Below are 15814 nucleotides of genomic sequence, written 5' to 3'. Positions count from 1 at the left end.
TCCTTCTCTCTACCTCATCTACTCTCTCCACAGTCATTCCCAGTAACATAATCTTCCTCCAGGATTTCAACTTCAAGTATTGAATCTGTTCGCTACCATTTACTCTCTTGCCAATATCCTGACCCAAATCCAGCAATCCTTCAGTCCCTGACACCTAGAGTTTGTTCACCTCTTCACTGTGTCCATTTCTTTCCTCACGCAGCCTAAATTCCATGCATAATCTTTATAATTTTATTCATTCCATTGCAGGTATCCACAGTTGGCTTGGCCTTCTCTAGCTATACCACACATGCTTAGCTGAACCACATTCCTGGTGATGGACCTCTCCATCTGACACCACGTCTGAATACGGCTGCAGAAGAACCCATGCATACAAGCTTGCTCATCATGCTGCCTGGCAATCATACTCTGTTACTGTTTCTCCCATTCCCCTAGGTGATTATTTCACATCTTCTCTCTCCTCAATCTCCAATACTGCCTCTCTCCCATCTCTCCTCTCTGCTGATGACCTTCATTCAGATTTCACTAAAAAAAAAATAGAAGCAATGGAAAAGAACTTCCATTCCACATCCAGCTCCGAGCACCTCATCCAAAGTGCTTCTTGCTTTTTTATCCATAAACCCTTCCCTTTTCCTGAACTATCCCTGTTCTTAGCAAAGGCCAAATCCCCATGTGTATACCAGGCCCCATCCCCTTTTACCCACCTTAGGACAGCATCCAGCATTTCTCTCTTCTCTCTCATGCCTCATTGACTTCTCCCCCTTCTGCTTATTTTTTCCATTAATGAGACAAAAATGCTATAATTTATCTCATATTGTTTTTTAAAAAGCCTCTCTTGATTCTACTTCCTCTTCCAGCTGCCTCCTCCGTTTTCTCCTTCCCTTTATAGAGTCCATGCAGTAGTATCTGGTCTTCCCGTTTCGACTGAATCAACTCCAGTCAGACGTTTACCCCACCAGGCAACCAGGAAAGCTTTAATCAAGTCATTAGCTATCACCACTTTACTAAGGCTCTTGTTCCCTTCTTCAGCTTATTTGAACAGTGTTTTACAGAACATTTTTCTCCACCTGAAAATAAACCTTTCACTTGGTTTCCTGGACACCACAACTCCAGGTTTTCTCCCACTTTTCGGGGCACTTTCCCCCTTTCTCCTTCCCAGCTCCACCTCATCTTCCTGACCTCTAAGAGTTGGAATGTCCCAAGGCTCAGTCCTTGGACCTCTTCAGTTTTCTCACATAATTTTCACATATTGTTTTGGTGACATGGTCCGGTATCATGGCTTTATATAACATCTGTAACACTGAATGCTCCAAAATATGTATCTCTGGTAAAAAGCTCTCCTCCAAACCCAAGACTCATATGCCCAACTACATGCTCAACATTTTGGATATCAAATAGATGAATTGAACTTATATTCACAGCTGAACTTATGATTATTTCCTTAAACCTGCTAAAATCACATTCTTTCCCATTTCAGTTAATGAAGCTTTTAACTTCCACTATCCTTGTGACCCCAACCTTCATCCCCAACTCCTGTTGTTTCCACTCATTCTACTTCGCTGCTTGGCAACCATTCACTTTGCAGGCGGTGCAGTGGTAAAGAATTCACCTGCCAAGGCAGGAAACACGGGAGAGTCTTGGGTTTAATCCCTGGGTTGGGAAGATCCCCTGCAGAAGGAAATGGCAACCCCTCCAGTATTCTTGAGTGGAAAATTCCATAGACAGAGGAACCTGGTAGGCTACAGTCCACGGAGTCACAGAGACTCAGACACGACTTAGCAAATGAGCACATACACACACAACCATTCGGTTACCCTTCATCACTCTCTTCCAGTCTCTGAGATGATTATTTCACAACTTCTCTCTCCTCTCCAGTAACAAATCTTCAACCCTCATTAGTCTCCTTACAGCCCCAATCTTCATCCCCAACATCTCTCTTTGGCTCTCAGACTACATTAAATCCATCAACAACATTTATCAGCTCTATCTTAAAAATATATCCAGACTCCAACCACTTCTCATATCTCTCCTGCCTGATGCCTTAGAACAGAACACCTCATCTCTCACCTAAAGTATTAAAGAAGTGTAACTAAGATCATGGCATCTGGTCCCATCACTTCATGGCAAATAGATGGGGAAACAGTGGAAACAGTGTCAGATTTTATTTTCCGGGGCTCCAAAATCACTGCAGATGGTGATTGCAGCCATGAAATTAAGAGACGCTTACTCCTTGGAAGGAAAGTTATCACCAACCTAGATAGCATATTCAAAAGCAGAGACATTACTTTGCAAACAAAGGTTCATCTAGTCAAGGCCATGGTTTTTCCAGTGGTATTGTATGGATGTAAGAGTTCGACTGTGAAGAAAGCTGAGCACCAAAGAATTGATGCTTTTGAACTGTGGTGTTGGAGAAGACTCCTGAGAGTCCCTTGGACTGCAAGGAGATCCAACCAGTCCATCCTAAAGGAGATCAGTCCTGAGTGTTCACTGGAAGGACTGATGCTAAAGCTGAAACTCCAATACTTTGGCCACCTCATGTGAAGAGTTGACTCATTGGAAAAGACCCTGATTCTGGGAGGGATTGGGGGCAGGAGGAGAAGGGGATGACAGAGGATGAGATGGCTGGATGGTATCACCAACTCTGTGCACATGAGTTTGAATAGACTCCGGGAGTTGGTGATGAACAGGGAGGCCTGGTGTGCTGCGATTCATGGGGTCGCCAAGAGCCGGACACGACTAAGCGACTGAACTGAACTGAACTGAATGTATGCTTCTGTGTAAAGAGTAACATTCCTTCTTCATAAAGTATTCCAAAGCATTTCCTCCTTCTGCCCTTGCTCCCTTTCAGTTTAAGGGCTACTTTTCAACATAAAGTCAGTTTATGCCCTGTCTTTGCTATTCAGTTCAGTTCAGTTCAATCGCTCAGTCGTGTCCGACTCTTTGGGACCCCATGAATCGCAGCACGCCAGGCCTCCCTGTCCATCACCAACTCCCGGAGTTCACTCAGACCCACGTCCATTGAGTCAGTGATGCCATCCAGCCATCTCATCCTCTGTTGTCCCCTTCTCCTTTTGCCCCCAATCCCTCCCAGCATCAGAGTCTTTTCCAATGAGTCAGCTCTTCGCATGAGGTGGCCAAAGTACTGGAGTTTCAGCTTTAGCATCATTCCTTCCAAAGAAATCCCAGGGCTGATCTCCTTCAGAATGGACTGGTTGGATCTCCTTGCAGTCCAAGGGACTCTCAAGAGTCTTCTCCAACACCACAGTTCAAATCAATCCTCTTCTCTCAAATTAAAGCCAAAGTTCCTGAAATAGCCTATATGCTCTTTGGTGCTGCCTCAGATTCTCCCCTGACCTTCTCTTCCCCTCCATCATGCTACTCCAGCTACACTGGTCTTGAACATGCCAGGCACACTCCTTCTTTGGGGCTTTCTCTCTGCCAAGGCTTCTTTTAAAATGCACTGCCTGGGATTGACATATATGCACTATTGATACTATGGATAAAGTAGATAACTAACGAGAACCTACTGTAGAGCTTGGGGAAGTTTACTCTGTGCTCTGTGGTGACCTAAAGCAAACCCCCAAAAGAGGGGATATAAGTATTTAGAGCTGGTTTCCTTTTCTGTACAGCAGAAACTAACACAACACTGTAAAGCAATTACACTTCAATAAAGAGTAAAAAATAAAATAAAATGTACTCCCTCCAAACAAAGCTGAGTTTCCTTGTTCAACTCTTTCAGGTCTTCTAACCATCCTGCCTTCAATAATATGCTGCTCTCCATCCCCCCTCCCTCTCTTTGTCCTGGCTGTATTTTTCTCTCTGTCATCTACTGCCATCTCTCTTCCCACATATTTTACTTTTTCCCTTGGTGACCATCTCTGTCCTCTCAGGCAGACTGTAAGCTCCGTGAGGGCAGGGTTTCGCCTCTCCCTTCATGGCACCAAAATTCTGCCTGCCACATAGGAAACACACAATATGTGCTTGAATAAACAGATAAACAAATGGGAAGCTTGCATTCAGACTGGCAGAAAGACTGCTATGAGGGTAAAATCTGAGATGACCTAGGGAGGAATGAGCGACTGCCTGCTTGGTATGTTTAAAAATCAACATCTTTTAAGTCATAGAAAGCAAGCACTGAAGAATATTCTTAGAATATAAATTGTTCTGTTCAGTCTAAATCACTTAGCAAAGTACTTAAGAAGACAGTCACAGGAATAATCTGCAGGAAGCTACCCTTGGGAGTTTTTAAATGAAAAGTGTGAAAGTGTTAGTTGCTCAGTCTTCTCTGACTCTATGCTACTCCATGGACTGTAGCCCACCAGACTCCTCTGTCCATGGGATTCTCCAGGCAGGAGTACTGGAGCAGGTTGCCATTTCCTTCTCCTGGGGATCTTCCTGACCCAGAGATCGAACTCGGGTCTCCTGCATTGCAGGCAGACTCTTTGTCATCTGAGCCACCAGGGAAAGCTGTTTTAAAGTGAAAGAAGGGTTACATTTCAAACGTTTCGTAAATCTGTGTGGTTATACATACGAAGCTTTTTAGATCTATGGAGAAGTAGCTGAGGAAAAGTCTCTACTGGAATTTCTTTACATTGAATGACTTATCTCTGAAACTAAAAATTCTAAGTGCTCAAATTATTTGGGAGACATCATTCAAATCCAGTGTGAGTCAACACTAGTCAGTATAAAGCAAGAATTAGTATTAATGTATTGAAGAAAATCAGAGAATGATGCAGAATCCAATAACAAAAGAGTTATTATACAAAAGGTTAACAAATAATAACAAAAGTTATTATACAAAAAGTTATATAACAAAAGGTTAACCTGAACCAGAAAAATGCACCACCTTTTGCTTCCTCTAAGTGAGGTGTCACAATTAACTCATAGATATACACCTAGATTATTTGTACAAATATTTGTACCTCATTTAACTTGTTAGAAAACTGTGTGTAGTTCATTTTGATATTCCATTAATTTTATGAATTCAGTTCTCAGCTATTCATTTTTCTTTATATCTTTATAAAGTCCAAGGCTAAAAATTGTTTTTGGCATTTTAAAAAAGAAGTTCTGACCAGATGGAACCAAATGACATTCATAAAAAAGATTTTTGTTCCAAAAAAGATTTTAGTTTAAAATAATTCACATAAACAGTAACTGTTACCAAATTGCTACTAAATGGGATCTTGCCTATTTGATGACACAGGCTATGATAATACCTTTTATGTTCTGCCTATGAGAACAAGCACTACTTTTACTAAAGCTCAGGTTGAGAATCAATCTAAAAATATTACACTGTAACAAGGATTATAATTTGCTAATATTTTTAAAATGCTTGCATTTGGCAAACATCATATTTAATTATCACAAAAGCCCTATGACTTCAGTGTTACTATGATCACTATGTTATGTTGAGAAAACAGTTGAGTCCTGGAGAAGCTGATTGCCCAGGGTCAGGTAGCTGAGAGGTGGCTAAAATGAGAATTTGGATTTCAGCACCCACATTTTTAATGTGGCCTCCAAAAAGGGTGTGTGGTCTGAGTCCTAACTATGTGAGCTTATGATAAAGTCACTGTGGGTGCGCCGACATTGCCCTCTGCTTTTGAGAAATGAAACGTAGGCTGTAATTGATATTTAGCACTTTATCACTTCAGTGGTAAACATGTCAAGGTCAAAAATCAGAACGCTTTAAGAACTGTTAACCTTTAAGGTAATAATTAGAATTATGTCCAATAAATGATACGTGATATCCTTCATTCTGAAGTCATTGCTGTGGAACCAATAAATTTTGTACATGGTGAAAGTATCTGAACCTTCAGAGGCTTTCATTGATGTATGTGCTGTGCGTAGTTGCTCAGTCATGTTCGACTCTTTGTGACCCCATAGACTGTAGCCGCCAGACACCTCTGTCCATGGGGATTCTCCAGCCAAGAATACTGGACTGGATTGCCATGCCCGCCTCCAGGGAGTCTTCCCAACCCAGGGATCAAACACAGGTCTCCTGCATTACAGGCGGATTCTTTACGGTCTGAGCCACAAAGTGGCTATAAAATCTTATGAAAAGGTCATAGAGGCTATTTTTAATATCTAGATGTTAACTTTGTTTGCAATATTATCTTATGAACAATTACTAAGTAAATATAAAATAAGTACACATGAGTTTCAAAAATAGGGAGCCAAAGCCAAGATTTACTCTCTTTTTCTGAATGTACAAGAGATAAAAAATAAATACATTACCAGCTTCATCTTTTAAGAAAAATGAAAGTTAACAAAATTGTGACTTCTTTGAAAAGAGAAAAATGAAAATTCAGTTCTTTTTTTTTTTAAAGAAATCTATCTTATGCCAAATTTTGCATTTTCCTCATGTCCTTCAAATGAAAGTAGAAGCCAAATGGCATTTTTCAATTAAATATCAAAATTTTCATGGTAGTTATGAGACCAATTTTATAAAGAAAAGGAATTTCATCCATATTTTAGTTTAAGGAATCTAGCACGCCAACACACATGGTATTTTTGGAAAGCTGGTGCAGCCCAGATTGCCTTTCATTGAGAAATACAACAGGGTACAGAAAGTCCTGGTTTCTATGTTACATGTCATAATGCTCCCCAGAAGCTCAGGCTTATGAGCAAGATATGCAATGTTAGCTTTGAGATTTTATATATTTAGAAATAGCAATACTTTGGCTAACAAGTTGCCTCTTTTGCTCTCCTGGATGTTTGGGAATTATTTCTGTTCTATATTTTATTTGAGTTTTAGTAGTAATCCTGGTGGTGGTGCTCTTTGACTTAAAAGTTCCTTTAACTGCATATTATGCTAATCTGTGGATGAATAAGGTCCCATTTATACCAGCAACATTAGATTAAAAAAGATTTGAGCTTTAAAATAAAGGGCAGCACCATGGCAAATTTGGAAGGGCAGATTCAAACATCTCAGGAAGATTAAAAGCTGAAAGAGAACAGACCTCTGTGACCCTGGGGACATCACTTAACCACTTATGGACTCTTCCTGTATTTGTAAACTCAGGGGAGTGTCTCCCTTACATTTGTCTCTGCCGATTGATGAAGTATCAGGCCACCAACAGAAAGCCTGATATGTAGTAACTAATTAGTTAGCATTTTTCACTTCATTTGCCTAATCTCTACTTGATGTACATTCCTGAATGGTAATAAAAAAGAGCCAACACCAGACAACAATATTTACTTTCAGTTCAGTTCAGTCGCTCAATCGTGTCCGACTCTTTGCGACCCCATGAATTGCAGCCCACCAGGCCTCCCTGTCCATCACCAACTCCCGGAGTTCACTCAAACTCATGTCCATAGAGTCAGTGATGCCATCCAGCCATCTCATCCTCTGTCGTCCCCTTCTCCTCCTGCCCCCAATCCCTCCCAGTATCAAGGTCTTTTGCAATGAGGCAATTCTTCGCATGAGGTGGCCAAAGTACTGGAGTTTCAGCTTTAGCATCATTCCTTCCAAAGAAATCCCAGGGCTGATCTCCTTCAGAATGGACTGGTTGGATCTCCTTGCAGTCCAAGGGACTCTCAAGAGTCTTCTCCAACACCACAGTTCAAAAGCATCAATTCTTCGGCACTCAGCTTTCTTCACAGTCCAACTCTCACATCCATACATGACCACAGGAAAAACCATAGCCTTGACTAGATGGACCTTTGTTGGCAAAGTAATGTCTCTGCTTTTGAATATGCTATCTAGGTTGGTCATAACTTTCCTTCTAAGGAGTAAGCATCTTTTAATTTCATGGCTGCAGTCACCATCTGCAGTGAATTTGGAGCCCCAAAAAATAAAGCCTGACACTGTTTCCCCATCTATTTCCCATGAACTGATGGGACCAGATGCCATGATCTTCGTTTTCTGAATGTTGAGCTTTAAGCCAACTTTTTCACTCTCCTCTTTCATTTTCATCAAGAGGCTTTTTAGTTCCTCTTCACTTCTGCCATAAGGGTGGTGTCATCTGCATATCCGAGGTTATTGATATTTCTCCTGGCAATCCTGATTCCGACTTGTGCTTCTTCCAGCCCAGCATTTCTCATGATGTGCTCTGCATACAAGTTAAATAAGCAGGGTGACAATATACAGCCTTGACATACTCCTTTTTCTCTTTGGAACCAGTCTGTTGTTCCATGTCCAGTTCTAACTGTTGCTTCCTGACCTGCACATAGATTTCTCAAGAGGCAGGTCAGGTGGTCTGGTATTCCCATCTCTTTCAGAATTTTCCACAGTTTGTGGTGATCCACATAGTCAAAGGCTTTGGTATAGTCAATAAAGCAGAAGTAGATGTTTTTCTGGAACTCTCTTGCTTTTTCAATGATCCAGTGGATGTTGGCAATTTGATCTCTGGTTCCTCTGCCTTTTCTAAAACCAGCTTGAACATCTGGAAGTTCACGGTTCACATACTGCTGAAGCCGGCTTGGAGAATTTTGGGCATTACTTTACTAGCATGTGAGATGAGGGCAATTGTGCAGTAGTTTGAGCATTCTTTGGCATTGCCTTTCTTTGGGATTGGAATGAAAACTGACCTTTTCCAGTCCTGTGGCCACTGCTGAGTTTTCCAAATTTGCTGGCATATTGAGTGCAGCACTTTCACAGCATTGTCTTTCAGGATTTGGAATAGCTCAACTGGAATTCTATCACCTCCACTAGCTTTGTTCGTAGTGATGCTTTCTAAGGCCCACTTGACTTCACGTTCCAGGATGTCTGGCTCTAGGTGAGTGATCACACCATCATGATTATCTGGGTCATGAAGATATTTTTTGTACAGTTCTTCTGTGTATTTTTGCTACCTCTTCTTAATATCTTCTGCTTCTGTTAGGTCCATACCTTTTCTGTCCTTTATCAAGCCCATCTTTGCATGAAATGTTCCCTTGGTATCTCTGATTTTCTTGAAGAGATCTCTAGTCTTTCCCATTCTGTTGTCTTCCTCTATTTCTTTGCATTGATTGCTGAGGAAGGCTTTCTTATCTCTCCTTGCTACTCTTTGGAACTCTGCATTACTTTATTACCTGATAAATTCTGGTGACTGAGGAGAATCAACCTCATACTTTGCAAGGAGGTCAACTTCAATTTTACTGGTTCTCGGTGGATAATACACAGTAATTGCAGTTAGAATATGTACACCTTAGAAAGTCCTTTCATATTTCATATTTAATTCACATTGCTGCTCAGTGTGTAAAATTGAATGTATTATTATTTTCTTGTCCTAGAAATTAGAAAAATGTCACTTTCTAACTTGAAATGACTTGATGAAAGTGGAGATAGAACTTAAACTTGAGCGTCTGGGATCTAAATTCTGTGTGATTTCATGACATTGTTGCCTTCTCACAAAAACAAATGCTCTTCCCTTTTATAGTCATGTGTTAGTGCACACTGGGCCACAAGAAAAATATTAAGCTACTAAAAACTTTTCTAGGTAACTCAAGAAGTTAGGTTCACAACTCTATAAAGCAGATAAGAAGTGAGCATTTACTGCTGAGAGTTTTTCTTTTAAAAAAAACAAAGACCTAAGATCTTTTATATGATTAAGATATTTCTTATATTTTAGGGTAAAGTGGACTTGGTTTGACTGAGGTTAATGTCGTTTTCCTTGGGTTCCTCTTCCGGCATCACTTATGATGATTTTATCTAAATGAACTAATACTTCAAACAGTTTCATGCCTTTTTACTAGCATATAGAATGTTAATGAATTGGTATTAAAATTGGGAGAACGTATTTCATGTACTTGAAAAAACTCTAAAATAGCATGTTAAAATATTCAAACAATTTATATTCATTCTCACAGGCAGTTTTGGAAGAAGTTCCTATGTCTATACAGGAATTTGGAGGAAGTTCATACATCTATACAGGAATTTCATATAGTCAAAGCTGTATTTTTTCAATAGTCATGTTTGGATATGAGAGTTGGGCCATAAAGAAGGCTGAGTGCCAGAGAATTGATGCTTTTGAATTGTGGTGCTGGAGAAGACTCTTGAGACTCTCTTAAGCTACAAGGAGATCAAACCAGTCAATCCTAAGGGAAATCAACCGTGAGTATTCATTGGAAGGACTGATACTGAAGCTGAAGCTACAATACTTTTGTCACCTGATATGAAGAGCTGACTCATTGGAAAAGACCCTGATGCTGGGAAAGATTGAGGAAAAAGGAGAAGGGGGCAGCAGAAGATGAGATTGGTAAAGAGCATCACCGACCCAATGCACAAGAAATTGAGCAAACTCCAGGAGACGGTAAAGGACAGCAGAGCCTTGCATGCTGTAGCCCATGGGGTCACAGAGTCGGACGTGACTTGGAGACTGAACAGCAACAACAATAGGAATTTGGATGTTCTTGCTTTTTTAATATATGAAAACCCCAAATTATTTGTGCAAAAAAATACTAGAAACATATTAAATGAATTCATAACGAAATATAAAATAGATAAGAAATGGAGTCATAAAATGTGAAGATCTTATATACTAGGATAAAGGCGTTTGGCTTGATTCCATATGTCAGTGCCAAGAACTATGTAAGGTCTGCTGTTTTATCTTACCTATAAGCTACACTGATAAACTGCTACTGCTTCCTGATGCTAGAAGAAGACACGAGTCTCCTAGATGAGAGACAATGGACTTCATGCATGCGCGCTAAGTCACATCACTCATGCCCAACTCTTTGCGACCCTATGGCCTGTAGCCTGCCAGGCTCCTCTATCCATAGGATTTCCCAAGCAAGAATCCTGGAGTAGGTTGCCATGTCCTACTGCAGGGGGTCTTCCCGACCCAGGAATTGAACCTGCATCTCCTGAGGCTCCTGCATTACAGGTGGATTCTTCACTGTTGAGACACGAGGGAAGCTCAGTTGACTTCAGAGTTCATAGCAAAGAATCGGCTGCCTGTCAACATGTTGCCTACACCAGTTCCCTATGTCCCCTCCCAATCCCAAGGAAGGGACACAGAGGACCATGGGTACCTGTGCATACCGTGGGTTGAAACTGGAGCCTATTATACAGAGTGAAGTAAGCCAGAAGGAAAAACACCAATACAGTATACTAACGCATATATATGGAATTTAGAAAGATGATAACAATAACCCTGTGTACAAGACAGCAAAAGTGACGCTGATGTATGGAACAGTCTTATGGACTCTGTGGGAGAGGGAGAGGGTGGGAAGATTTGGGAGAATGGCATTGAAACATGTAAAATATCATGTATGAAACGAGATGCCAGTCCAGGTTCAATGCACGATACTGGATGCTTGGGGCTAGTGCACTGGGACGACCCAGAGGGATGGTATGGGGAGGGAGGAAGGAGGAGGGTTCAGGATGGGGAGCACATGTATACCTGTGATGGATTCATTTTGATATTTGGCAAAACTAATACAATTATGTAAAGTTTAAAAATAAAATAAAATTTAAAAAAAAAACAAAAACTCAACATTCAGAAAATGGAAAAAAAAAAAAAAAAAGAACTAACCTTCAGGGATTCACAGCTTTTAAACTAAGAATGAAGAAGCCTGCGTTTTCTCTGAAGGAATGAGCTACCTAATCCCTCAAGGTTGCTCACTGCAAACACTACCCTGAGAAATTCCCCAAATAAATAGCATTCAGTGTCTTTCATTCTTGTCACACCCAAAGGAATACATAGGGATGCTCAGGGTTATAGCAGATTGATTCCTAAAAGCAAGCTGCACTCAATATTTTTGATGCCAAGAGATATACTTCCCTAAAGGACAAGAAATATTGCCGTTGGTGACAATACTTCCTATGGTGGAAAGTCTTGGGAGGAGCAAGGAAAACCCTGCACCCTTTGCAAAAGTCTGCAGGTAATTTTTATATAACAACCACACTGATCTAAGCATTGGAAGCCGTAAAAGTTTGAGGGTGGAGGAGTACCATAAAAATGTTTTTATTTTAGAAAGATGACTCAAGACAGCATAGAGATTGACCAAAGTGACAAGATGAAGACAGAACCTAATTAAGCAGGATCTACGGCAACTATGGTGAGTGACCATACTGCGGGTTAATGCACATTTGTGGATGTGGAAAATGAACCAGGAAAGGGGTGCTGGACGGGAGTAGGGGAGAAGACAAGGGTGGAAACCTGTGGGAACTAAGTATCAGTAAGGAAAGTGACTATGTTTTTCAATGAAAAGTGAAACAGCCTTTCACTGTGTGGATCACAACAAACTGTGGAATATTTTTAAAGAAATGGGAATATCAGACCACCTGACCTGCCTCCTGAGAAACATGTATGCAGGATAAGAAGCAACAGTTAGAACCAAACATGGAACAACAGACTGGTTCAAAACTGGGAAAGGAGTATGTCAAGGCTGTATATTATCACCCTGCTTATTTAACTTCTTATATGCAGAGTACATCATGCAAAATGCTGGGCTGGAGGAAGCACAAGCTGGAATCAAGATTTCCGGGAGAAATATCAACAACTTCAGATATGCAGAGGATACCACTTTAATGACAGAAAGTGAAGAGGAACTAAAGAACGTCTTGATGAAGGTGAAAGAGGAGAGTGAAAAAGCTGGCTTAAAACTCAACATTCAAAAAACGAAGATCATGGCATCCAGTCCAATCACTTCATAGCAAATAGATGAGGAAAATGTGGAAATAGTGTCAGATTTATTTTTTTGGGCTCCAAAATCAGTGTGGACGGTGACTGCAGCACGAAATTAAAAGATGCTCCTTGGAAGAATAGCTATGACAAACTTAGTGTACTAAAAAGCAGAGATATCACTTTGCCGACAAAGGTCCATATAGCCAAAGCTATGGTTTTTCCAGTAGTCATGTACGCTTGCGAGAGTTGGACCATAAAGAAGGCTGAATGCCAAAGAATTGATACTTTTGAAATGTAGTGCTAGAGAAAACTCTTGAGAGTCTCTTGGACAACAAGGAGATCAAACCAGTCAATCCTAAAGGAAATCAACCCTGAATATTCATTGAAAGGACTAATGCTGACGCTGAAGCTCCAATACTTTGGCCACCTGATGGGAAGAGCGACTCACTTGGAAAGACCCTGATGCTGGGAAAGACTGAAGGCAGAAGGAGAAGAGGGTAACAGAGGATGAGATGGCATCACCAACTCAATGGACGAGTTTGAGCAAACTTAGGGAGATAGTGATGGACAGAGAAGCCTAGCATTCTGCAATTCATGGGGTCACAAAGAGTCAGACATAACTTAGCAACTGAACAACAAAAAGAAAATCAGCAGGTAGGAATTTGGGAGGAGAGCAAGTTTGACTATGAAAAGACACCAGATTCAGTTTTTGAGAAGTTGTATTTGAAAGATTTACTAACTTCAGGGGAGTATAAATTGAACGTAACTGGGTATAATACACATCAGGTATATATATCAGGATATATATGACATTCTACAGATGATTTCGAACTAGACAATGAAATTTATCTCCTGCTAGCTTATAATTTGGAGAAGGCAATGGCAACCCACTCCAGTATTCTTGTCTGGAAAATCCCATGGACGGAGGAGCCTGGTGGGCTGCAGTCCATGGGGTCGCTAAGAGTCATACATGATTGAGCGACTTCACTTTCAATTTTCACTTTCATGCATTGGAGAAGGAAATGGCAACCCACTCCAGTGTTCTTGCCTGGAGAATCTCAGGGATGGTGGAGCCTGGTGGGCTGCCGTGTATGGGGTCGCACAGAGTCGGACACGACTGAAGCGACTTAGCAGCAGCAGCAGCAGCTTATAATTAGCCAGGATTATTCATTTCCCAGTTAGCTCTGTCATGCACACACACACACACACACACACACACATCACAACATTTAGCACATTATAGTGAATACTGGAGTTCACAAGACACTTTTATTCATGGTATTAAAATCTTATAGAAAACACAAAAATCTCAACATCCCTGGGATCAAATAATATCCAAAATGTATAATAACATCTAAAGTCCTTAGCAAATGGGTGTGATAAATAAATAATCCAAACACCTCATTTAAGCCAACAGTTTCAAACTCTTCTCACTCAAATCCATACTTTAAAAGTAATGGCAGGGTAGGGACGGGTAAGTGGGTACATAATTTTGACTTTATCCTTTTATTTCTCTATCCCAAGTTGTAATAATCAGTTACCCCCTGAGTAAAAGGCTTACAGCAGACAAGAATAGAAGCCAGCATCTGGATAATTAGTTGATAATAAATGAGCAGTATATCAGCTAAGGGCAGCCCAGATCATTTCATAGGCAAAACTGATGTTCAATCATTTTTGATCTATCTATTTTGCTGGTATTATTAGCTCTAGATACAAATGTCTGAGGCTTCAAAAGTTGGTAAGGAGGCAAAAATAAACTTTCATAATTCTGGACTGGTGCTATTTTAGTAAATTTAACAAAAGACAAAAAACCCTGCTGGGCTCTTTGAGTGTACCTATAGGTAACAGGTATGCCTTCAGCGTATAATACAGAGACTGCTGCAGGGCGCTTACCTGGTTGCAGGTATTGATGTCTATGCCCCCCTTCAGATATTCCACGACTTTGTCTAAGTTGCCTGCTCTGGCGGCACGGAGGAAGCTTGCATTGCTGTCAGACTGTGAGAAACAGAAAAGAGCTTCAGTGAATTACTGATCAAGTGAGAACATATCAAAAACAAAGAAACAAGAATGTTTGCACCACAGATCAGAAAAGCTTTGGCTGCAAAATAATTCAAACCTGAATTTAAAACACTTAATAATAATTAACAGGACAAGTGAGCAACCTCACAACATTTCTAGAGAGCTAAGGACATTAAGGTCAATGGGAATACATTCTTCTCTATTAAAGAGTGTAAAAGAATCATTAAAATAATTTTACTGCTTTATTCCAAATAAAGACATGTGAAGATGAATTTATACTACCCCCAAATCCACTGTTACCCATTCATTTTTGCTTCAGGAAGCTAGGGACTTTATACTGAGCCTAGTATGAAGCCAAAAAGGAATCAAAAACTGAAAAGAAATGAAAGGTACTGGGTTTCCTCTTTCTTCCTTGACTGGTTTTCAGATGCATCTGAGGGAGAATACTGACTATGGGTTGCCTGACAGTCATCTGTCCTTATGATACGGGAAAAACAGAAAGTTGCAAGGATGCTTTGAGGAAAGCAGATAGTGCTAGCTGGCAGGTGCAGACTGGGCCAATGCAAATTTTGTGATCCTAGTGACGTTGGAAAAACAAGATTAAATTTAAACCAGCTGACATAATACCAGATTCAAATCTCTTGGTAAAGATGATCAGTCCGAGTGGAAACTGCCTTCTAAGTCCTCATCCTGAGTCCATTCCTCTCAAAACCTGATCCTGGGAAAATCAGCTGAAAACCCCCACCCCCACCAAGAAATATGTCCAAAGGAGGCTATTTCAGAGACGTAGCCATAGGTACCTTGCCTCTCTGACTTGCTGACAAAGTCCGATTTTCAAACCTTAACACAAGGATGATGATAACTTCATTAGGTTCCAAGATACTGGCATCACTTTATAGATCTTGTGGTATAACATCTGACTAAAGAGGAAATGGGCTTCCCAAGTGGCACTAGTGGTAAAGAACCCACCTGCCAATGCAGGAGACGTAAGAGATGTGGGTTCAATCCCTGGATCAGGAAGACCCCCTGGAGGAGGGCATGGCATCCCAGCCCAGTATTCTTGTTTGGAGAATCCCCATGGACAGAGGAGGCTGGCAGGTTATGCTCCATAGGATTGCAAAGAGTCAGATGCGACTGAAGCAACTTAGCACGCACACACGTGCAAAGAGAAGACAGCAACCTACCTACAATAGGAGAGCCCTATGAAAAGGGGCCTACTAGAAAGGGAGATGCAGGTGGGATGG

At 40.8% G+C, this 15814-nt stretch overlaps 1 protein-coding gene across 50 annotated transcripts in view; it reads right to left on the bottom strand.

Annotated features, from left to right (window-relative positions):
• The window catches only part of ANK2 (ankyrin 2), a 584595-nt gene that overhangs the window by 202962 nt on the left and 365819 nt on the right, over window positions 1-15814 (bottom strand). For all 50 annotated transcript variants that reach the window (XM_086407163.1, XM_086407151.1, XM_086407166.1 and 47 more), the window contains one exon: window positions 14445-14546. In XM_086407163.1, the coding sequence (XP_086263289.1) occupies window positions 14445-14546 (102 nt within the window). The remainder of the gene's footprint in view (window positions 1-14444; window positions 14547-15814) is intronic.

Source organism: Bos grunniens, chromosome 6, assembly GCF_055505025.1.
Source record: "Bos grunniens cultivar Pamir isolate PY7600 chromosome 6, Bosgru_T2T1.0, whole genome shotgun sequence".
NCBI classification, from domain to species: domain Eukaryota; kingdom Metazoa; phylum Chordata; class Mammalia; order Artiodactyla; family Bovidae; genus Bos; species Bos grunniens.
The sequence above is the reverse complement of the archived record's forward strand: the minus strand, read 5'-3'. Positions and strand labels throughout refer to the sequence as shown.